Source organism: Argentina silus (genome assembly GCF_951799395.1).
Source record: "Argentina silus genome assembly, chromosome: 15".
NCBI lineage: Eukaryota > Metazoa > Chordata > Actinopteri > Argentiniformes > Argentinidae > Argentina > Argentina silus.
The window spans coordinates 6131629-6154464 of NC_139669.1; the positions used below are offsets into that span (position 1 = coordinate 6131629).

Sequence of the window (22836 nt, forward strand, 5' to 3'; positions counted from 1 at the left end):
GACCGAAGGTGCCCCTCATATCACTGAAAAACAGAAACGTAAAAAAACACAAAACACAAGAGTCACTGCCAGCATCCCCCTGGACCGGAGAGAAGGATGAAAACAAAAGCAAAGAGAGAACTCTATCCATTCTTCCCTGTCACGGAGATGAAGAACAGGGCAGGAAGAGATTGTGGGGGAGGGTGTAGCAAGCAACAATGTTTCTGAAATTCAATCATGATATTCAGGTTTTATTTAACAATATAAACTCTACCTCTTTTACATAATATATATACTGTATACACCCGTCCAAACAAGAAACATTATATGGCAGTATTTACATGTGGTTACAGCTGAAATGTCAGTTTTGTAGAATGAATATGCTTGGTAAAGGAGATAAAAAAGCCAGAAAGACAAACTGATCCAAACGCTGATGTAATGTCTTGACCTTAGAGGCCCCTAAACCTCCTTCATCAGCTGCAACTTAATAATAATAAAGTAAATATATAACTTAGGTCATATCAGCCACTCTGTTCATCAATGAATCACATGACTATGGCATCATAACACCTCTTTTCTCATTAAACATCTCCTCAAAGGCCTCTCGGAGCTCCACCGTGGGGCCCCCTCTTGATCCAGTGTCTCAGAGGCGCTGCTGCGTGTCACAGCCCAGGACCTCCAGGCGCAGGGCGATGTCGTTCGCCCAGCCTCGCGGGTGGATGCGTAAGTAGCGGGCGAACAGAGGAGGATCAAACACACTCAACACTTCTTCATCAGGTTCGCTGTTCCCACTGAAAACCTGGGAGGAAAGCGGAGTCAGCGTTAAAGAGAGTCTTGTCAAAATAAATGTTCTTGACCCTTTAAGGTTCAAACTGTGAGTGGAGTGCAGGGGAACAATATTTGATTCCACATGTTTGTTTATATTCCTCATTCCGTACAATACATCACAATGAGGCCGTCTCTGCCTCCACCAGACTCCCCTGGTGTAGTGGCCAAGTCTGGTCTAGTGGTAATCACTGCCAACTTCAGAGCACATACAGCTCCAAGAGACCAAGGTTCAATCCCTGTGTCCACATTCTCCTAAAGTGCTCAAACCTAATCTGTCTCCCCTCTGTTTCTAAGATGATTTAATAAAACATCAAATGAACACAAAGTGGAATTCTACCTCCTTTATAAAAGGTAACACTTGATTTGAACTGTGTCATAACAATGTCATAATGTTAACATAAAACATATAATAACACATGTACAGTAATAACAAATGTTGTAAGACATCATATCAATCATACAAGACAGTCATTTTCGCTGCATTGGAAGCTGACAGATGTATTCTGTAGATAACACAACTAAGTCAGAATTCATCGTTGATTTGACAAACGTGATCAGAAGACGACATGAATGAATGAATAATGATGGTCTAACCCTAACCCTATTTCTTTCACGGTTTCGCTACAGACTTATGCCTGATAGAGAGATATCAAAGAGTTAACTTTAATCTGATACAGAAAGAGCAGGAAATTGCTGGGTGGGGAGGAGCATTTTAACCATAACTTTTCTAAAGTGAAACTAAACTGGAGGCATGTTGTTCGGGAGCAAATTTACTCAAGCTCTTCTTTTGATAACAACACACAAAAAATAAGAGACTCACTTTCTCACAGATACAGACAGGTGAGTAGACTGCTTCATAAGGAATGAGTTAAAATAAACCCTGTTTTCTACGTGTATAGTATGCTCAACTTTTCCTTTGGTTAAAGTACCATTTTCTGTGCACAGACATGGCCTCCAGCAGTATCTTGTCAGAAGACCAGTTCCTGTGCGCCATCTGTCTGGATGTGTTTACCGAGCCTGTCACGATAACATGTGGACACAACTTCTGCATGACCTGTATCACAATGTATTGGGATACAAATGACTTGTCCCAGTGTCCGGTATGTAAGGAGACATTTCAGAGGAGACCTGAACTACGCAAGAATACATTTATTTCTGAGATGGCTGCTCAGTTCAGGAAGTCAGTTCAGGAAGTGAAAGCTTCAGATCAAAGCCAGCTGCATGCTTCAGATCAAAGCCAGCTGCGTGCTTCAGATCAAAGCCCTGCCAAACCTGGAGAAGTGGCCTGTGACGTCTGCACTGGAACAAAGCGCAAGGCCCTAAACTCCTGCCTGGTGTGTCTGACCTCTTACTGTGAGACTCACCTGGAGCCTCATCAGAGAGTCACAGCCTTAAAGAGACACAAGCTGATTAACCCTGTGGAGAACCTGGAAGACAGGATTTGCAACAAGCACAACAGGCTCCCTGAGCTGTTCTGTAGGACTGACCAGACCTGTGTTTGTGTCTTGTGCATCCAAACGGACCACAAGACTCACGACACCGTCCCTATAGAGGAAGAGTACGGACAGAACATTGCTAAACTGGGGACAATGATGACAGAAGTGCAGCAGATGATGAATAGACGAGATCAGAAGATTAAGGAGATCAAACACTCAGTAGAGGTCAGCAAGAGAAATGCAGAGAAAGAGATATCAGACAGTGTGCAGGTCTTCACTGCTCTGGTGCGCTCCATTCAGAGAAGCCAAGCTGAGCTCACTGAGGTGGTTGAGGAGAAGCAGAAAGCAGCAGAGAGGCAGGCTGAGGAGTTCATTAAAGAACTAGAGCAGGAAATCACTGAGCTACAGAGGAGACACACTGAGCTGGAGCAGCTCTCACACACTGAGGACCTCCTCCACTTCCTCCAGAGCTCCCCATCCCTGAGCCCCCCCACACACAGCAAGGACTGGTCTGAGATCAGTGTTAACAGTGATCTGTGTGTGGGGAACCTGAGAAAAGTTGTGTCTAAGATGGAGGAGACACTCGATAAAGAGATGAAGAAGCTGCCTGAGGTCAGACTGAAGAGAATTCAGCGGTATGCAGTGGATGTGACTCTGGACCCTGATACGGCAAACACTTATCTCATCCTATCTGAGGATGGGAAACAAGTGAGAACTGGATACACACCACAGAATGTTCCTGACAATACAAAAAGGTTTGAATTCATCAGTGTCTTGGCAAAGGAGGGGTTCACATCTGGGAGATTTTACTATGAGGTGCAGGTGAAGGGGAAGACTGACTGGGTTTTAGGAGTGGCCAGAGAGTCCATCAACAGGAAGGCCAATATTCCACTGAGACCTGGACGTGAATACTGGACTGTCATGCTGCAGAAGGGAAATGAATATTTCACAAAACCACCTGTCCCCCTCTCTCTGAAGGAGAAGCCTCAGAAGGTGGGGGTGTTTGTGGATTATGATGAGGGTCAGGTTTCCTTTTATGATGTGGGGACAAGTTCACATATCTACTCTTTCACTGGCTGCATCTTCACTGAGAAACTCTACCCATACTTCTGCCCTCAGCTGAATATTGATGGCAAAAACTCTGCCCCTCTGATAATCTCTCCTGTCAATCACAGAGATTAAGTCTTAAAGCGTTTTACCATTTAGCTTTAGCTTGCATCTCTTTGCCCGATTTCTGCCTCCACCAGCTTCCCCTGGTCTAATGAAAGTGGCCTGACATGAAACGAAGCAATAGCCATTCGTAGCTCTGATCGAACATTTCCATGGGGTTTCATTTTTCTGAAATACTAAAATCATATTTTGTCTGTTCTCTGATGTCATTCGTTGGGTTATGTTTCGTTTCTGACAATACTATGATGCAGTTACGATAACCCTAACCGATGTACCAAAAAAAAAATATATAACCGAATCATAACATGGGTGCGTCTGTCTGATACCTTCTCGTTCTGCGTGCCTTCCTCCAGCACGTCGGACCAGGAGTGGCCGTTGTCGCTAACGGTTACGGAGAACTCCGTCACCATCATCTGGGTGAGCATGGACCACGCCCCCTGGGTCACGACCCCTGTGATGCGTTTGATTTGGAGGAAGTCCACCTGCAGCCACTCATGAGGGGTGTTGCTCTGGGGGCGGGGCAGAGGGAAGCAGGGTCAAACAGAAGAAGAAGAAGAAGGGTTGAGACAACAGACACAACAAAGCAAGGGAGGCTGGTGGAGGTAGAAATCGGAGGACGGGCTCATTGTACTGCAATGCATGGAACGGAATGAGGAATGGTATCAAACGTGTGTTTGTTGATAGTATTCCTCATTCCGTTCCATACATGTACCATTCATCATTCCGGTCCATGCATTACAATGAGCCCGTCCTCCGATTTCTACCTCCACTGCAACAGAACTGCCACAAATTGATATGACCATCACAAGCAATCTTATCTATCTTTTCTAGAGCGCATAATGGTTTCCTCACAGTATCCTGGACCCTCATTAATTAGTTAAAGATAAGGATTATTTCCGTAACACTTGGCATAGTTCGCCTCTGTCTAGCATTCAGAGCTGTCACTCATACTCTTCTCATCTTTAAAAACAACAGTCCATTTGATATCACACACCTCATCCAATGTTTCAGAGGAAAGTTGATAAGCTTGAGGGAGGTGTGGCAGAAACAATGGTGGTTCCGGCCACAAGGGAGAGAGAAGCTTACAATAGCATGGAAAAAGAATGATGCCAGAAAGGGGGAAGGTGATGGCAGGAATGTGTGCGTGTGTGTGTGTGTGTGTGTGTCAGTGTGTGTGCATATTAGTGTGTGGTGTGAACTGTGCAAGAAATGGGGGGGTGGGGGGGGGGGGTGGCAGGAGGGTGTGTGTGTGTATCTGTGTGTGTGTGTGTCAGTGTGTGTGCATATTAGTGTGTGTTGTGAATTGTGCAGGAAAGGGGGGGGGGTGATGGCAGGAGGGTGTGTGTGTGTGTGTGTGTGTGTGTATACCTTTGGGCGCCAGGCGTTGGCACTGCCTTCTTGGTGCAGGCGAGCGAGGGCAGGTTTCCAGGAGTGCAGCCAGGTCTTCAGGAAGGAGGAGGCGCTGAACCTATCGTCTGGGATCAACCTTTTCTGTAGGCCCAGCGGTAGTGAGCAACCTGACACACACACACACACACACACACACACACACACGGACACACACAGTCAACATCTGCTAAACACTCACTAAACACACGTGGGTAGCGTGGGTATGCCAAGGAAATGTTACATAGAACACCACAGTGACTCACTGTTAAGATCACAGCCCAGTAGCTCCAGGCGGAGGGCGGGGTGTCTCATGATGGTGACTGGCTGAAGTTTGAGGTAGCGGGCCACGATCGGAGGTACGAGGTGGTTCTCATTCACCTTGGAGCCGTCCAGGTTCCCGTTGAAGATCTGAAACAGAGACGGCAGCTATCTCAATAACCCTGGAATGAAGAGGGTACATGTGAGGGACAGTTGTGTATATATATATATACCTGGAAGATCAAACACTGAACACTTTATTAGGAACACTATACTAATACTGGGTAGGGGCTCCCTTTGCTCTCAAAACAGCCTCAATTCTTCGTAGCATTGATTCCACAAGATGTTAGAAACATTGCTTTGAGATTCTGGTCCATGATGACATGATTGCCTCACACAATTCTTGCAGATTTTTCAGGTGCACTTTCAAGCTGTGAATCTCCCGTTCTACCACATCCCAAAGGTGTTCTATTGGATTCAGATTCGGTGACTGGGAAGGCCACTGAAGAACACTAAACTCATGCTGGAAATAGCCATTAGAAGATGGGTAAATTGTGGCCATGAAGGGATGCACATGGCCAGTAACAATACTCAAATAGGCTGTGGCATTCAAGCAATGATTGATTGGTATTAACGGGCCCAAAGTGTGCCAAGAAAACATTCCCCACACCATCACACCACCTCCACCATGAGAAGGTGTACAGGTGTTCCTAATAAAGTGTCTAGTAAGTGGAGATAGAATCTATAGAATACCATTGTGATGATCATGTAATGTCTTTTTCACGTTGACAGTTTATTTTTTAAAAGATGGAACTGTTGTATTGTTGTATTGATGATTGAGAAATGAGATGATGGTTTTTCTGTATTGACAGATTGTCTTTAAATAACTGAGGGTCATCGGAGCTCATTGTTTCCACCCGCGTGTGGCCAAATGTTTTAAATATGACCGAACCTCAGTGTGTTTTCATTGAAACCCTGAAGAAGGGACATTGGTTTAATAAATTATTAGCATCGGAGCAGGAGTGTGCGGCTGTCTTTCTTTCTTTTGCATGCAAAGTATAGACCAGAATGCTGACAAGAATGTCTGTGGGAACAGTGAGTCCCGCTAACACAGCAGGGCTAAGTGAAATGTTCTGAACATGATCTCTCTGTTGTATCTGCATGTTCTGTCCTAATCTGTTAATAGTCATTTATGTGCGGAATGTGTCATCGACATATGCTAGCTACTGATGTATACTGCTAGGGTACATGTTAGCTACTGATGTAGGGTACATGTTAGCTACTGATGTAGGGTACATGTACATGTTAGCTACTAATGCAGGCTTTCAAGGGGACAGATGAGGTACTAACAAAGGCCTGCTTGGTGCTGTTCCCGCGGTAGGTGGTCCAGGTCTCCAGGTCCAGACTGTAGGAGAGGGTGAATAACATCACAAAGTAATCCTTCATCCCCAGAGACGCTCTCGCCCCCTGGGTCTGAATCCAATGGACCAGGGTGGGGGTCAGGAGGTCCACCTAGGAGACACAGAGAGGGGGCAGGGGCTCTTTAAGGCAGAGGGCCTCTCCATATGCCTAGCTGGTGTCGCTAGCTTCATGCTCTACCAACTGAGCCACACAGGACCAGAGAACCTCAGTCTAAGATCTCTAACAGTAGAACAGGACATTAGCCGTTAGCTGTTACCTGTATCCATGACTTCTTGGTTTTTCCCATCCAAGCGTTGATTGATCCAGACAGCTCCAGTCTTGCCAGCCTGGGCTCCCAGTTATCTGGCAAATGGAACTGCAGTCAATCACACTGGTAAACACTAAGACCAGTGGAGGCTGGTGGAGGTAGAAATCGGAGGACGGGCTCATTGTAATGCATGGAATGGAATGAGGAATGGTATCAAACACGTGTGTGTGTTTGATACTGTGTTTGATACCATTCCTCATTCCATTACAATGAGCCCGTCCTCCGATTTCTACCTCCACCAGCCTCGACTGTTTAGCCTCCCCTATACAATACAATGTCATGTAAATCACAAATTTATTGCACTGTAACGTTTCTCCATTACGGAGACATACTTATGTGATCTGACGCTGTGATCTGGGAGTCGTCGATCCTCCCCGATCTCATTCCCAGCGGTTGAGCACATCCTGTAAGATGATCACATGATCACAATTCCCATTCCATGATACACATTTCCACAATTGTTGAGTTTCACATTGACCACGACAAGAGAGTCTCTTGAGTTTGGGCTGAGATGGGAGGCCCCTACCTGGGTCGTAGACCAGCAGCCTTGCCCTCATGCCAGCCAACTGGTGTTCGCCTACGGTACACTCCACCAGCCATGTGCCCACCCTAGAGGGTCTCATCTCCACTGTGCCAAAGACACCTGCAGGGGCAGAGAGGGGGGAAGGCAGGTGACACATACTGTAGATTAAACCGGTTTCCTGGACACAGATTAAGCCTTATCCTAGACTAAAATGGAGATTTTCAACATAAAATGTTATTTATTCCAGGACTAGGCTTAATCTGTGTTCCGGGAAACCGGCCCTAAGGGTGCAGTCACACAGAGATGTTGTATCTGTCAAAATCTGACCGAGCCAATAGTTTGTCTACGGGGATCACACAGTATGTTGATGGATGACTGCAATGACTGGAGGCCATTAGGAGGATTTATGAGTTCAAAAAAATAACGTTCTGGAAGGATAGATCAATGCGTAATGCGTTCTGTATGCACTTCCTATGTCTCTGCGTGGTCAAGGTCTAATGCTACAGGAATGTCTTACCAGCATAGAGACTGAGAGTTCATCTAGTTGGGGCGCTGTGTTTATACATGTGGGATTATTGTTTAAATACTGAAGGAGTGTCGGAGGTAAATTTACTGGAATAACGTTTGTAGGGGGTATTGTAATATAACAGCTGTGCGCGCGTGGGTGTGTGTTAGTGTGTGTGTGTGTGTGTGTGTGTGTGTGTGTGTGTGTGTGTCTATCTGTGTGTGCATGTGTACCAGGATAGAGGTTGTAGACTCCTAGCCGGTGCTCATGCTCCTTGTGGACGCTGAAGGGCAGGCTGTGGAAGTGCACAGCGTGATACTCTCCGTTGCCCCCGACGTTGAGCAGGTGCCACCTGACTGGCTGGTGCTGGGCAACCATCAGACCAGGGAGAGTCTCCGCTACATAGCCATTTATCGCTACGGTAACAAGGAAAGATTTCACAAGGAGTTAACATATACAAACACATACAATATGAGAGAAATGTACTGCATTTCCCCTAGGTGATCAATAAAGCACTACTCTCTTTCTCTAAACCAACAAATTCAGCGAAACAAAGCTCAACACAAACTGAATGAGATTCAGGGGTCTAAATGGCTCTACCTGTGAACTTGTTGCTGATCTGGAACCAGGTGTCGTCTTGGTCGGCCTGGCAGGGTGGAGTGCAGTACTGGCGTAGGTTCTCCTCCAGGTACCAGCTCTTGGTCTCGTCGAAGGTGTGGAAGAGGAGTGCGTACTCCGTTATGTTGGGCTGGATGTTGAGGCGACGGTGGAGGGTACCAGGCTTACAGATGAGGAGAGGGCCGATCAGGCCAGAGTGAAGATCCTTCTCCTGTTGAACACACACACACACGCACACGCACATGCAGACGCAGATGCACACACACACACACACACACACACACACACACACACACACACACACACTTGTAGATGAGACACATATTCAAGGTATAATTAGCAAAAAAGGACCCTCAGGATTGATGTGAGGGGTGTACACACTTGCCTGGTTGAGGGTAGAGTAGTAGGCTCCAGCCTTGCAGTCGAACTCTGTAGAGGTGGGGCCCTGCTTTCTGGTGACCCTCCAGTTGTACACGCGCATCTCACCAGGCTGGACTGCCTCCCCGGGTGACCCTGCGACCCCACCCTGAGTCTGGGTCGGACCCTCTCCCTGGGTCTTGTCATACACCCCATGGAGGTGCAGTGAATAGGGCCTGGACGCCATGTTCTTGAAGGTCACCTGTCAGAAGACCCAGTGAACGTTTAACACAACGACACACAGAACCTAAAATTTAATGTAAATTAAACTTGTGTAAATTGGTTGAATCACAGGACCCTGAGTTTCTCCAATGCACTTGACCTTCTTTTTTTTTATTTATTTATTTTTAAATATGTTTTTCAGGCCATTTCTGCTTTATTGGGATAGAGACAGTAGAGATTGACAGGAAGGATGGGTGAGAGAGAGGAGGGATGATGTGCAGGATATGTCGAGGGTTGGAATCGAACCAGGAACCTTGCGATTACGTGGTGTGCGCATTAGTGTGCTACGCCACTAAGCGTCCCAACGCACTTGACCTCTGACCTTGGGCCCTAGTTACACTCTTAGAAAATAAGGGGCACCCTTTGAAGAACCCTTTTGGTTTCCATATAGAACACTTTCGGTTCCACATAGAACCATTTGGGTTCCATTTAGAACCCTCTGTGGAAAGGGTTCAACATGGAACCCAAAAGTGTTCTTCAAAGAGTGTGCCACCTCAGGGACAAATGAAGAACCCCTTTTTGGTATTAACTAGAACTTTTATTTCTACAAGCGCAGAGGTATAAATAGGGTCCAAGTGTTCACTCACCGTGAGGAGGTCGTTGATCTCCGCTCTGATCATAGGACCCATGAGTCCCAGGTGTTCCTGCAGCTCTCCTCGAGTCACTGGATTCTGGAAGTCCATGTCCCTGTAGGCCCGGAACACCACCTTCTTGTACTCCGAGAGGAACTTCCTCATTCCCCTCCGCATCTCCCTGTCAAGGAAACAGTTGAGGAAAAGGATGTGTCGATGCATCCTTTAAAATCGCATTGAAATAAATTGTTTGAACTCTGTGATAAACGCTCCCACACCTTTGGTTTCCGCAACGGTGACCACAGTTCAGATAACTCAAATCACATTTCACATACTTGTGCAGGGGCCGCACTTTTGACTGGGAATGAAAGTTACAGACTGTACCTGTAAGTGGACACTTGGATATTGTACTACTTGGATATTGTACACACACACACACACACACACACACACACACACACACACACACACACACACACACACACACACACACACACACACACACACACACACACATACACACAGTAGATTAAACCAACCTGGGTATAATGAGTTGGTGTGGTTTTCTAATCCCATAGTTCCATGTGATCTCCTCTGCAGCGATGTAGTAACTGCGGTACTTTCCCTCCGTGCCGCGGACGTCCATGCCACCCTGTATGCCAGACGTGCCATTCCCCTCATCGCTGTAGTCATCATACTCCAGTGACACCGCCATTCTAGGGGCGGTCTCATTGTCAGAGTCATCATAATAATCAAGATCCAGATAATCCACTTGGAGTGGCTCTGTCTCGTAGTAGGTGTGGTTTAGGACTGTCTCATTAGAATAATCCGGATGCAGCAAATCCAATGGGAGTGGTGTGGGCTCAGAGTGGGCGTGGTTTAACAGCTGCAGAATCTGACCCAGCCTCTCCGTCTGTACCTCTGTCTGGTTCTCTTGCTGGCTAGGTTCTGGATCTGAGTGGGTCTGGTTAAGGACTGTCTCATTGCCAGGGTCATTAGAATAATCAAGATGCAGCAAATCAGATGGGAGTGGCTCTGGCTCGGAGTAGGCGTGGCTTAGAAGTGTGTTATCGTCAGGGTCATTTGAATAATCCGGTCCCAGCGCATCCAGGAGGAGTGGCTCTGACTCCGAGTGTGCTTGGCTTAATGGCTGCAGATTTTGACCCAGCCTCTCCATCTTTACCTCTGTCTGGTTCTCCTGCTGGCTGCTGCTTGCTACCACCTCGTTACTCTCCCCCTTCTCACCACCCTCTCCCTGGCTCTGACGCCTCTGTCTCCTGCCCCCCTGCCCATCCCCACCATCCAAACCTAACTCCTGGGACTTGGAGGCCGTCCACTCCCCGTCCCTCTCCAGCTCATCCAGTATGTCCTGTGGGATCCCCCCCTGGGACAACATGTTGGTTTCTTTCTCTGATGGCGCCAGCGTCACGTGCCTGATCTCACAGATTGACCCTTGGTCAGTGACATCATTACCGGTGGCGTTTCCTGCCTGAGGCGCGGTTGTGTTGGGGTTGAGGGCGGGTTTCTTGCACACACGGACGGCTACGGTTCGGTTCTGCGGTCGGCTGCGGGGCCCTCTGGGGAACATCTCTTCCAGGTAGTCAGATAAGTCGTCCTCGTCGTCCTTGTCGTCGAACAGGGCAAGGTTGTCGCAGAAGCGTACGGAGTAGCGAATGCTCATGCCGCGACTCTTCAGGCTGCCGTCGAACGCGCTGATCTCCCACTCACCTGAGGACAGGACGTTGTGGGATATTCAGAAACAAACATATCATGTAGAACAGACATCTATGGCCTGTAATGAGTGATGACTGAGAACCATGTTAGTATAATCAAAACAGATTTATTACCTAGCGTATTTTCCACCTCAGATAAACTACGGAGGCCCCCGAGGATCAACAGAAGCCACCTAACATATCCTTACATCTCCAAAGTCTTTTCCTTTCTTCTTTAACTGAACCGGTAAACAGAAATATAATAATCTACCACATGTAGAGTAGAGAATCCTGTCAGCTCCAGGGGAGGCTGGTGGAGATAGAAACCGGAGGACGGGCTCATTGTAATGCATGGAATGGATTAAGGAATGGTATCAAACACATTCCATTCCATGCATTACAATGAGCCTGTCCTCTAATTCCTAATTCCATCAGCCTCCTTTGGTCCAGAACCATGTCAGCTCTATCCACGACTGTTCTATCAACGTTCAGAACGTCGGGCCGACCGTGACCACTCCTGGCATCAGCCAATCACTGATCTCGTTTGACCTTACCGGTTAACTCCGTCTCCATGGGGATTGTCTCCCCTGACATGGGGAAGAGCGTGAGGACGGACTCGTACACGTTGTCTCGCATGAAGGGGTTTCCTGTGAAGTAGATGGACAGGAAGTCGCTCTGCGTGCCCACGTTGGCCACGTGCCAGAACGTGACGTCACTCTGGCACATCTTGAAATGCCGGCTGTTGAACATGATCCCGTTCACATCTACAAGCAGAGTACACATACAGTACCAGTCAAACGTTTGGACACACACTTGCCAAGAGTGTGCAAAGCTGTCATCACACACATGTATGTACACACACACACACACACACACACACACACACACACACACACACACACACACACACACACACACACATATGTATACACACACAATACAATTGTTTGAACTCTGTGATAAACGCTCCCACACCTTTGGTTTCCGCAACGGTGACCACAATTCAGATAACTCAAATCACATTTCACAGGAGATTAAAGTAGGAAATTAAAGTAGTTTTTGGCTTTAAGACGCAATCGGATATTTGGAACTTTCAATTTAAAATATTATTCTTGGACTACAATAGGCGCTCCAGTAATCATTGCTATGCAGGTTAGCACATCATTCTTCTGTTCTGAAATGTTTCTATTTCACTGAAGCTGGCCTTTAAGGGAACCCAAAACAATACTTCTGATTAGAATAGTCATAAGTAATAACACATCAAGGTTATACAAAAAGGTGTCTTAGAGGAATATTCCAGTAGGATAACACATATATACTTACTGTATATGATATTGGAGTTGTAGAACTCAGGGTCCGCAGGGTTGACCAGGGAAGGGTCTTTACTGTACTTCTGAATGTTTTCATCGATGTACCAACTTTTATTCTCATCAAACATGGCAAACATCAACTTATTGGTTTTATCTGGGCTCACCTGCAAGAAAACCATTAATCCACACATATTCAGAACATCAACTGCACTCTAGACAATGCTGCTGACACTATGCAGAAAGTAGAAGGAAAGTGAGCTCCCTGTTTTGGTGTGTATTTTCATGAGATTTGACCCTAACCCTAACATGTGAGAGTATCAGGAATGGTCACAATATACATCATCTCATACACATGGTTACGAATCTCATATACCTGGTTACATTTGGCACCCAGTGGTCACCACCTCTATTCACCTCACTCACTTTTACAATGTACGATACATTTTTTCCAGAACTTTCTCTCTTACAATAGTGACTAACAAAGAGACTCTGAGAATGGTTTGAGATGATGTGAATGCTGCATGGTATTGTCTGTAATGTAGGCTCAGAGTTCTACTGTATGATCTAGCTGCAGCAGAGATAGTGAACTGATGTGTCACAACATGATTTCTGGTTGCTTCTCACCAGCCGGCCCCTCGTGTCCATCGCCTCCTTCTTGCAGATGAGGAAGGGTCCTACGAGGCCTGAGGCCAGGTCCCTCTCTGGGTCCACTGTGCTCTGGTACAGACGGGTCAGACACTGCGCGTCCTCACCCAGGGGTCCGTCCTCCGCTGTCAGTTTCCACACATATCCAAACGTCCCGTTGGGTGGCACTGCCAAAGAGCGCAGGTCCTTCTTCCCGGCTAAACACACACACACACACACACACACACACACACACACACACACACACACACACACACAGAAATGCACGCACGCACGCACGCACACACACACACACGCACACACGCACGCACACACACACACACACACACACACACACACACACACACACACACACACACACACACACACACACACACACACACACACACACACACAGAAATGCACGCACGCACGCACGCACGCACGCATGCACACACACACACACACACACACACACACACACACACACACACACACACACACACACACACACACACACACACACACACACGGCAAACAGGAATGACTGAAAGTCTCTGGACCATATACTGAACATACAGTAAATTACAAAAATATAATAAAAATATCTGCAATCCTTTATTCTACAGCTCGGTATTAAACAGGTACTTACTTAGAATGCACTGGGTAAATACCGTATTACCTGATTGGGGCATATTTATTACACTTTCTGTTTCTTCCACTATGTGTAAGTACCAGAAAGTCCCCTTTCTTACCACATCATTACCAAATCATTTCTTTGGTAAATACTTGCTAAATACTAGCTGAAACAGGGCTGTTTACAAAATATCATATTTCACAGTATCTCATGTAACTCACTGTATTTCACCATGCGACAGTTTCTCTTACCACTTTTGTGCAGCGGGTGGACCCTGGTGAGGCCATTTGGATAGATGTTGTAAGGCCGACTTGCCAGGTTCTTGAAAATAATCTGAAAATTAGATAAAAATGACAACCACACATCAATCAGATATCTGTTTTCTTCACTGTCTTTTCCCTCCGTCCAGTAGGAAATGTATCGTATCGGCTTCCATGCATCTGCATTTCTGTTTTTTTCTTTCGTTTTTGGAACACACCTGAAATTGGTCGTCAACCCCTCCTCTCAACAACGGGCCTAGCAGTCCGTTGATTGGTGATTTCCTCTGAGTGAATGTCTGGTCAGTGTACTCCACGTATGCCACCTTCTTGTACTCATGGCCCAGATACTGTGGCCCCTTGGGGAAATACTCTGACGATAGCTTACTGAAACAAAGGAGGATAGCATCAGCAGAGTTAGTATTGAATCAAAGGCCTTTTCTCGGGGGGGGGGGCGCTTAGTGGCGTAGCACACTAATGCGCTTACCACGTAATTGCAAGGTTCCTGGTTCGATTCCAACCCTCGACCTATCTTGCATGTCACCCCTCCTCTCTCTCCTATCCTTCCTGTCAATCTCTACTGTCTCTATCCCAATAAAGCAGAAATGCCCTAAAAACATATTAAAAAAAATAAAAAATAAAAGGCCTTTTCTCAGGTAGTTCCAAACGGATTCCTTGCATCCTCTCCTGCAACCTCCACTCGTTCTCTACTAGGCTCCTCCCCTCAGACGTTCTCCTCCAATGCTTCCTTTTGAGAAGGAAGGAAGGACAGTGGAGAGAAACTTCTAACAAAAGTTTCTAACAATTGAGAAAACGGCCACAAACTCTCAATAACACTCCTTCCTGCCTTTTATCTTTCTCCGTCTACCCCACATCCTTGCTTTCACTCCTCCCCCTCTTCCGTCCTCCTCTCCAATTGGCCTCCATCACTTTCCATCTCTGTTGCACATTAATCCCTCCCTCCTTCTCTCTCTCCCCCTCAACCCTTCTCTCTCTCCCCCCCACCATAATCCTCTCTAAATCACTCCCCCTTCCGTATTCCCACTCTCCCCCCATCTCTCTTACTTGTTACCCTGGCCCAGGTGTGGGGCGTAGTCCCAGCTGATCTCCTCTGAGGCGATGTAATGCGTCCATGATTTGAAGCCTCTGTTGGAGCGAAGCCCAGGCCGATGCTGCAAGGGCTTCATGGTGAAGACGGAGAACAGGTCACCGCTGTCGTCACTGCCATAGTCGCCATACTCATAGTCACCATACTCATTCTCCATGTGTTGTACTTCACGGAGGTCCGGACCGGGCACAGTCACAGGCTCAGGGCAGTCCTCCACCACGAAGTAGGCACTCATGCCCGCTGGAGGAAACATATCAGACACTCGTCACCACCGAGCACTTATTTATTTATTTGAATATGTTTTAGGGCATTTCTGCTTTATTGGGATAGAGACAGTAGAGATTGACAGGAAGGATGGGTGAGAGAGAGGAGGGATGACATGCAAGACGTGTCGAGGGTTGGAATCGAACCAGGAACCTTGCGATTATGTGGTATGCGCATTAGTAATGCTTCTAAGCATTCGTTCATCCATTGGTGATTGGCGAATTCCAATTCCTTTTAATGTTTTACTGAAAGGGAAAGTATGTGTCAGCAAAGTAGTGGGAATGTGATTGGACACGCTGGCCCCAGGCTTACACCCTATTCATCCATTCCACAGTCATCCATCTCAAGCTCAAACCTACAAGTTTCATTCTGTCACTTCACAGACACTTGACGGTGTTGTCAGAGTGAACGTCAGAGCCTTATATGGTGACTGTGGGCGTGTCTTACCGTGGTGGTGGGCGTGTATCTGACAGCTAATCAGGAACCTCCCCGGGGTTCTGGGCTTCATCTCGGCTGTGGTGAAGGTCATGGGGGTCATCTCCATGGAGACCTTGCGGTGTTTCATCACCTGAAACACCAAGCAGAGAAGGAGACACTGAGAGAGATGATCTGAAGAAGTTACAGCATAAGAATTTATATTATATTGATATCGATTGAACGACAAGAATAGGCCTACATGGCACCTAACATTATGAAATGAAAATTATTTGTTGAATCCCTCATATCTATTTTTTTAATAATTGTTTATATTGTGTAAACTGTGTGTAATTGTTTGTAATGTAGGCTAATGTGTAGGCCTGTGTGTGTGTGTGTGTGTGTGTGTGTGTGTGTGTGTGTGTGTGTGTGTGTGTGTGTGTGTGTGTGTACCTGTAGAGTGTAATCCTGGAACTGGATGGAGTGGATCTCTGGAGCGGTCCCCATCCCAATGAGATGCCAAAACACACGGTCACGTCCCTGGCACATTGTCAGGCCTACACATACACACACATGCACACGCAGACGTGTGCACACACACACACACACACACACACACACACACACACACACACACACACACACACACACACACACACACACACACACACACAAGTGAAAAGTTTAAAAAATATATTTTTAGGGCATTTCTGCTTTATTGGGATAGAGATAGTAGAGATTGACAGGAAGGATGGGTGAGAGAGGAGGGATGACATGCAGGATATGTCAGTGGCCGGAATCGAACCAGGGACCTTGCAAAGATATGGTATGCGCCTTAGTGTGCTACGCCACTGAGCACCCCACATAAGTGAAAAGTTAAGACTCTGAACTCAGTACACAGTACATCCTGAAATATTCTGTAATACAAGTTGAAAGAAGCCGCTCCTTACCTGGTAAGGTAGAGTTCACGTATCCATTGATTGTGTGGTATTGCTTCACAGTGTTGGGTTTCTTCAGCTTCTCCCGGATTCTCCCTACTTCTCCATACCAGCTCTTTGTTTCATCAAACACAGCGAAGAGAAGGACGAATTCCATGCTGTTCCGAAGTCCATTGTCGGTAAACGCACCTTGAGAGTACAATACAATATATACCATTTAGCTGACGCTTTTATCCAAAGCGACTTACATTGCGTTCACATTACATACACCTTTCTGGATATATGGTCCCAGCAGGAATCAAACCCCAACCCCTAGTGTTGTTAGCACCATGCTCTACCAACTGCTCCACAGAGAGCCACACCAGAAGCAGGAAACACAGACCAAACCTCGGTGAATAGCTAGCAGGGGGGAACATATATTGATGGAGAAATGTAGCTGCAGTAAATCACCTGCAGGTGGGTATGAACGGTTTTCACAAGTCATAAGCAGACCATTTGCTCATCACTCCCCATTGAACATGGCCCTAACTCACTGATAAACACTGTGGGCAAACACTGTGGGCTGTGCGTGTTTCCTCCTTCATCAGGCATGCGTCACAGTGTGTGTGTGTGTGTGTGTGTGTGTGGAGGGGAGGTTTAGGTTCCAACCTAAATTGCAGATGAGCAGAGCTCCGATGAGACCAGAGTTGAAATCCCTGACGGTGTCCACTTGGGAGGAGTAGGAGTAGGTCAGACACTCTGGATCGTTCATGGTTGGCCCGTCTTTGGAGTTGATGTCCCAGACGTACTTGTAATAGCCTCCTGGAAGGATTGCGTCATCCTGCTTCTCCTGTTTAGAGGTGGTATCATCGTACCCTACCCCTGTGGATATAGGAACACACATGTTACATACACACACACACACACACACACACACACACACACACACACATCCAATACACACACACACACACTTCAATGGATTAAGGTCTGCTTAATGATTAATGACACCAGGTCTAAGACAAGACAGCAGCTTGACTGTTTACCGTACGTAAGTCTTACTACGATGTTAGACATTATTACCATCAGACTGTTTACACACACACACACACACACACACACACACACACACACACACACACACACACACACACACACACACACACACAAGCACACAGAGTTGATTAATGACACAAGGTCTAAGACAAGACAGCAGCTTGACTGTTTACCGTAAGTGTTACTACAGTGTTAGACATTATTACCGTCACACACACACACACACACACACACGAACAAACTATTACCCTCAGATTGTTTCCAGTAAGTGACTCCTACAGGGCTGATGCTGTAGGGTTGAGAGGCCAGGTTTTTAAAGTGAACCACCACTCTGTCCCCCGCCATGGCATGGATTACTGGACCCTGAATACCTGAAACAGAACAGTCCCTGGGATTATATATCTGTATGCCTGAGTGACATCATATTGACAGACACCACACATAACACTACAGTGCCCCCCCCCCCCCCCCCCCCGTAATTATTGGGACAGTGAAGCAGGTTTCCTTCATTTGGCTTCATTTGGCTCTATACTCCAAAGAATTACGTGAGGTTAAAATACAGATTCTCAGCTCTTATTTGCGGGTGTTTGTCCATGTACAGAGGGCACTGTATATGGTGACTGGACGTCACTCCTGTTACGACATTTACATTTTTGACATTTAGCAGACGCTTTTATCCAAAGTACATCTGTCTAAAGTAAGTAAATCAAAAAGAGTTGAAAAAAAAAAAATCATAAGGCTATACATACCTGCCCATGGTGGCCTGGGCTTGGGGATTGAATAGGTGGAATCAGTGTATTCTCTATAAACAGCCTTTATGTATTTCTGTGGAGCATCTTTGGACCTTCTTCTGAAAAGGAATGGGCAACAATAAATAACTGTTTTAGAATAAGTGACACAATAAAATCTGTGACATTAAAAATCAATTACAATTAAGAAATAGAGCTAAAATGAAATATAAAATAAAGACAGTATACTGTATTTGATCACTTCACCTTTGGTCTGACGCTGCGTCAACAGTGTCCAAATGAATATAGTCCCATCCGATCTCAACAGCGGCAATGTAGTACTCCCTTGTAGCGGGTCGGGACTCCTCCGCTCCCGCAAAGACAAAGAGGAACGGTAGTAACAGCGCCCTCATCGCACGGACACCTGTCCGACTGCACGGCATACGCAAATTAACTGACGCTCTAAGCGTCTGGTCGGATAATGTCTTACTAAGGCTCTTCCCGTCAGGAGAGATATTTAAAGGAAAAGTTCCATTTCCACATCACAGAGAGAAAGAGAGAGAGAGAGAGAGAGAGAGAGAGAGAGAGAGAAAGAGAAAGCGAGAGATGGAAATTGTGAGAGAACGCACGTATGTGTGTAGGCGAGAGGAAGAGGGACAGGGAGACAGTGAGACATAGAAATGTCCTCTTTTCTGTTCTTAGACCTTTCAAGTTAGAGATATTTACTCTGGTTGGCAAGGTATCTGAGACTATAGAACTCTTCAAACCATCTATATACATGTACAAATAAGAATGGGGAAAGCTGATATGCTGTGTATGGATCTCCACATTTTATGTTGTGAAAAATAAATAAGTAGCCTAATATGTGATTATGTAAGAGAGCGTAAAAAAATACCTTCTCTGCCCCCCTGTGGTCAATATTAACTACTGCAGAACTGGATGAAGTATTGTTGCATGTCAGTGTTTGTGTGTTTGAGAGAGAAAGAGAGAGAGAGAGAGAGAGAGAGAGAGAGAGAGAGAGAGAGAAAGAGAGAGAGAGAGAGAGAGAAAGAGAGAGAGAGAGAGAGAGAGAGAGGATATCACACAAACCTGATGTCAGTTGGTTAATGTTTATAGAAAGCAAACACAAACAGTAAGTCATACACACAACGCAAGTATTTTTCCAGAACAATGCTAAACTTACAGTCATGGATTCTTCATGACACTTTAAAAACATTTAAAATACATAAAACAGTAACTTATACAAAAAGCACGTTTTTGGAGCAACAATAGCATAAAAGCACACAGTTGGAAATATATAAACACCCGGTTGGCAAAGAAGTAAAGCTTGATAACCAACAGCTCAATGGAGCTCAAACACAAGTGTAAGGTAAAACTATACAGCATAAGCAGGAGCTTACCTGAGTCCCAAGCAACTCTATGGCTTGTCATTTGACTTTAAATACAAGGTTGTCCCAATGTAGCCTCTTTGTTCAACCATAGTCATTGAATCTAAAGCTTTTCAACAATAGCAGGTTAAGTGCATGTAGGTAAGACAAGGTAGAGAGTCACGAAGAGGGGAAATGCATAGACAATGTTATTGAAGCTGGTTTAGTAGCAGGGGAGGCTGGGTGGAGGTAGAAATCGGAGGACGGGCTCATTGTAATGCATGGAATGGAATGATGAATGAGTATAATGCATGGAATGGAATGAGGAACGTGTCTGATACCCATTCCACATTCCATTTCGGAGGACAGGCTCATTCTAATGCATTCCGTTCCATGCATCACAATGACCCTGTCCCCCGATTTCCACCTCCACCAGCCTCACCTGTTTATTAGGTAACATAATGCATAATGAGTCAGTAGGGGTAATGTACAGTATTGGCATTGGGGCAGAGAGCCACAGGGTGGTGGTGGCGGTGCCAGTGTGGCCAGCTTAGACGAGTGAGTTGGCATCGATGATCTGCTGGAGGATGCTGTCCACGTCGCCCGTGTCCAGGCTGATGCCCTGCAGGTCCAGGTGGGGCAGGATGGCAGAGAGCAGCGCCACCACGTTCCCTCGGATGCTGTTGAGGGTCTCCTGGAGACTGCTGGGGAACGGGGAGAACGTACGGTCAGACCACAAGGGGCAAAACATGTTGGAGAACATAGAACACGTGTAGCAGAACCAGGCGCACTGAGATACTTTGTGTGTGTGTGTGTGATGTGTGTGTGTCTGCGTGTGTGTGTGTGAGTGTGCATGTGTGTGTGTGTGATGTGTGTGTGTGTGTGTGAGATATCAGAGACATGTATGTGTGTGCCTGTGTGTGTGTGTGTGTGTGTGCACGTGTGTTCGGTGCAAGTGTAACACACCAGGTCTCTCCCTGTGTGCAGCCTCCACTCTCCGTCTGTCTCAGCCTGCTCTTTCCGTCAGCCTTCTCCCTCCTTAGCCTGCCCATTTGGACTGGCACCTGGACTGGCACCTGGACTGGCACCTGGCCACCAAGGAGCAGTAGAATATGCTATAACTGTCTGTATGAGGTTTCTGAGTGCTCGTGAAGAATTCATCATTGTAAGGATTTCACATCATCGATCCCTGAGGGGTCAAATACTCATCGTGGCATGAGGGAATACACTCAGACAAGGAGATTAATTCAGGAGATTCATCCACCCCTACTTACCTCCGTTTGACATGTATTCTCTTTGGTTGCCATGGCCACCGGTGACTCCGCCCCACCACCTGTTGGCTTCTCTCCAGAGGGACTGGTGGTTGCCATGGCATCGGGTGTTGCCGTCAACCCCAGTTTCATACGCAGCCTCTGTGCCTCCTTCTCCAGGGAAGTGACTTTCTGAACCAGCGTATCCCTGTCCCCCCCCTCCAGGCACAATGGTCTGGCCTTCAGGCCCTCCGGCCGGCTCAGGGGGGACACTACCACCGTCTGGGCAGAGGGGAGGGAGTGGGGCCAGGCTGGGCTGGAGCTGGGCTGGGCGTTGCTAACTCTGGTGGTTGATGCCTTCTCTCCCTGGGCCTTCTCCCCTGCAGCTGTCTGGGCCTCATTTACATCCTTCCCAGGTTGTACCTCTTCCTCCCGCTCGTCAGAAGGCTGCTGTGGTTCCGTCCACGGGCGTGGCCTTTTGTCCAGGTCAGCAGGTGGCCAGGCTGACTTCCTTTTGTTGCTGCTACACATGAGAGACAGGAGAGAAGTCATAGAGATAGGATGAGTTTGTGTATGTGTGTGTGTGTGTGTGGTTGTGTGCGTGCCAGCGTGTGTGTGTGTGTGTGTGTGTGTGTGTGTGTCTGTGCGCAGTTGTGTGTTTGTGTCCATCTGAGTGTGTGTCTGACCTGGAGTGTGCTATGCTGTCCTCTTCGCCCTCTGGTGTCGCCCCCACTTTGTCCTCCTCATGTTCCTCTGATACATCCTGTTTGAACCTGTTTGTTTGTGTGTTTGCGTGGGTGTGCTGGAGGTCAGCTCGGGGGAGTGGGCGAAGGAGTGTCGGTTCAGAAAGGCCACGGGTGAGGGCACGAAACCTTGTATGGCTGTCCTGAAACACACACACACACACACACACACACACACACACACACACACCAAAATTACACACAGTACACACACAAAAACATTTCTCTATGCAAGACTGATTTAATGTAAGAGTTTGGGACATTTATATACCATTTAGTACACTCTCAAGCTGAATATGGTTTGTCATGGCATTGTTGATAGATAATTACATAATAAATATTTGATTATACGGTTAGCAAATATAGTGTGTGTATTTGTGTGAGTATGCACGTTATAGAATCACCTCCAGTGATTTCCCTCGTTTTCTGACTTGGGCCTGGTCCCTATTGACATAAACCAGACAGAGAAGTGAACAGTTGTTAGCAGATGGAGATCATCAGGGTCTGGTTTGAGTCTGACGGAAAGAAAGAACCAGAAGGGGAACACTGCCCTGAGAACGTGGTCTAAACCACAACTGATTCCTTTCTTTCTCTCACACATAGATGCACACACACACACACACTCACTCACTCACTCTGTGTACACATACACACACACACACACACACACACACACACACACACTCACACTCACACTCTGTACACATACACACATGTACACACACATGCGTATACACACATGCGTACACACACAGCCACACACACACACACAGTGTCAGAGCAGCGGTTACCACACGGTACAT

General features: G+C 46.7%; 3 protein-coding genes across 3 annotated transcripts in view; 1 reads left to right on the forward strand and 2 right to left on the reverse strand.

Moving 5' to 3' along the window:
* Nucleotides 1-209: 209 nt before the first annotated feature.
* f8 (coagulation factor VIII, procoagulant component) lies at nt 210-19116 on the reverse strand (the record flags this gene model as incomplete). Its single annotated transcript, XM_083685494.1, has 26 exons — nt 210-778; nt 3740-3922; nt 4782-4930; nt 5066-5210; nt 6411-6572; nt 6739-6824; nt 7122-7193; nt 7316-7432; nt 8051-8233; nt 8418-8646; nt 8821-9054; nt 9662-9827; nt 10186-11374; nt 11913-12122; nt 12682-12832; nt 13293-13510; nt 14181-14262; nt 14408-14573; nt 15252-15534; nt 16006-16126; nt 16426-16529; nt 16923-17099; nt 17559-17771; nt 18194-18316; nt 18695-18795; nt 18941-19116. 26 exons carry the CDS (start codon nt 19114-19116, stop codon nt 623-625), a joined length of 5196 nt encoding a protein of 1731 aa, XP_083541620.1. The 3' UTR covers nt 210-622.
* LOC310816497 (E3 ubiquitin-protein ligase TRIM39-like) lies at nt 1547-3665 on the forward strand. Its single transcript, XM_083686730.1, has 2 exons — nt 1547-1647; nt 1753-3665. Exon 2 carries the CDS (start codon nt 1755-1757, stop codon nt 3423-3425), a length of 1671 nt encoding a protein of 556 aa, XP_083542856.1. The 5' UTR covers nt 1547-1647; nt 1753-1754; the 3' UTR covers nt 3426-3665.
* A 652-nt stretch (nt 19117-19768) lies between the features above and the next one.
* The window catches only part of LOC310815804 (MORC family CW-type zinc finger protein 3), an 8511-nt gene continuing 5443 nt past the window's right edge, over nt 19769-22836 (reverse strand). The window contains exons 13-17 of the mRNA XM_083685734.1: nt 22438-22477; nt 21977-22176; nt 21315-21813; nt 21007-21128; nt 19769-20744 (exon numbers count right to left, since the gene is read on the reverse strand). Of these exons, the coding sequence (XP_083541860.1) occupies nt 20591-20744; nt 21007-21128; nt 21315-21813; nt 21977-22176; nt 22438-22477 (1015 nt within the window). The 3' untranslated portion in view covers nt 19769-20590. The remainder of the gene's footprint in view (nt 20745-21006; nt 21129-21314; nt 21814-21976; nt 22177-22437; nt 22478-22836) is intronic.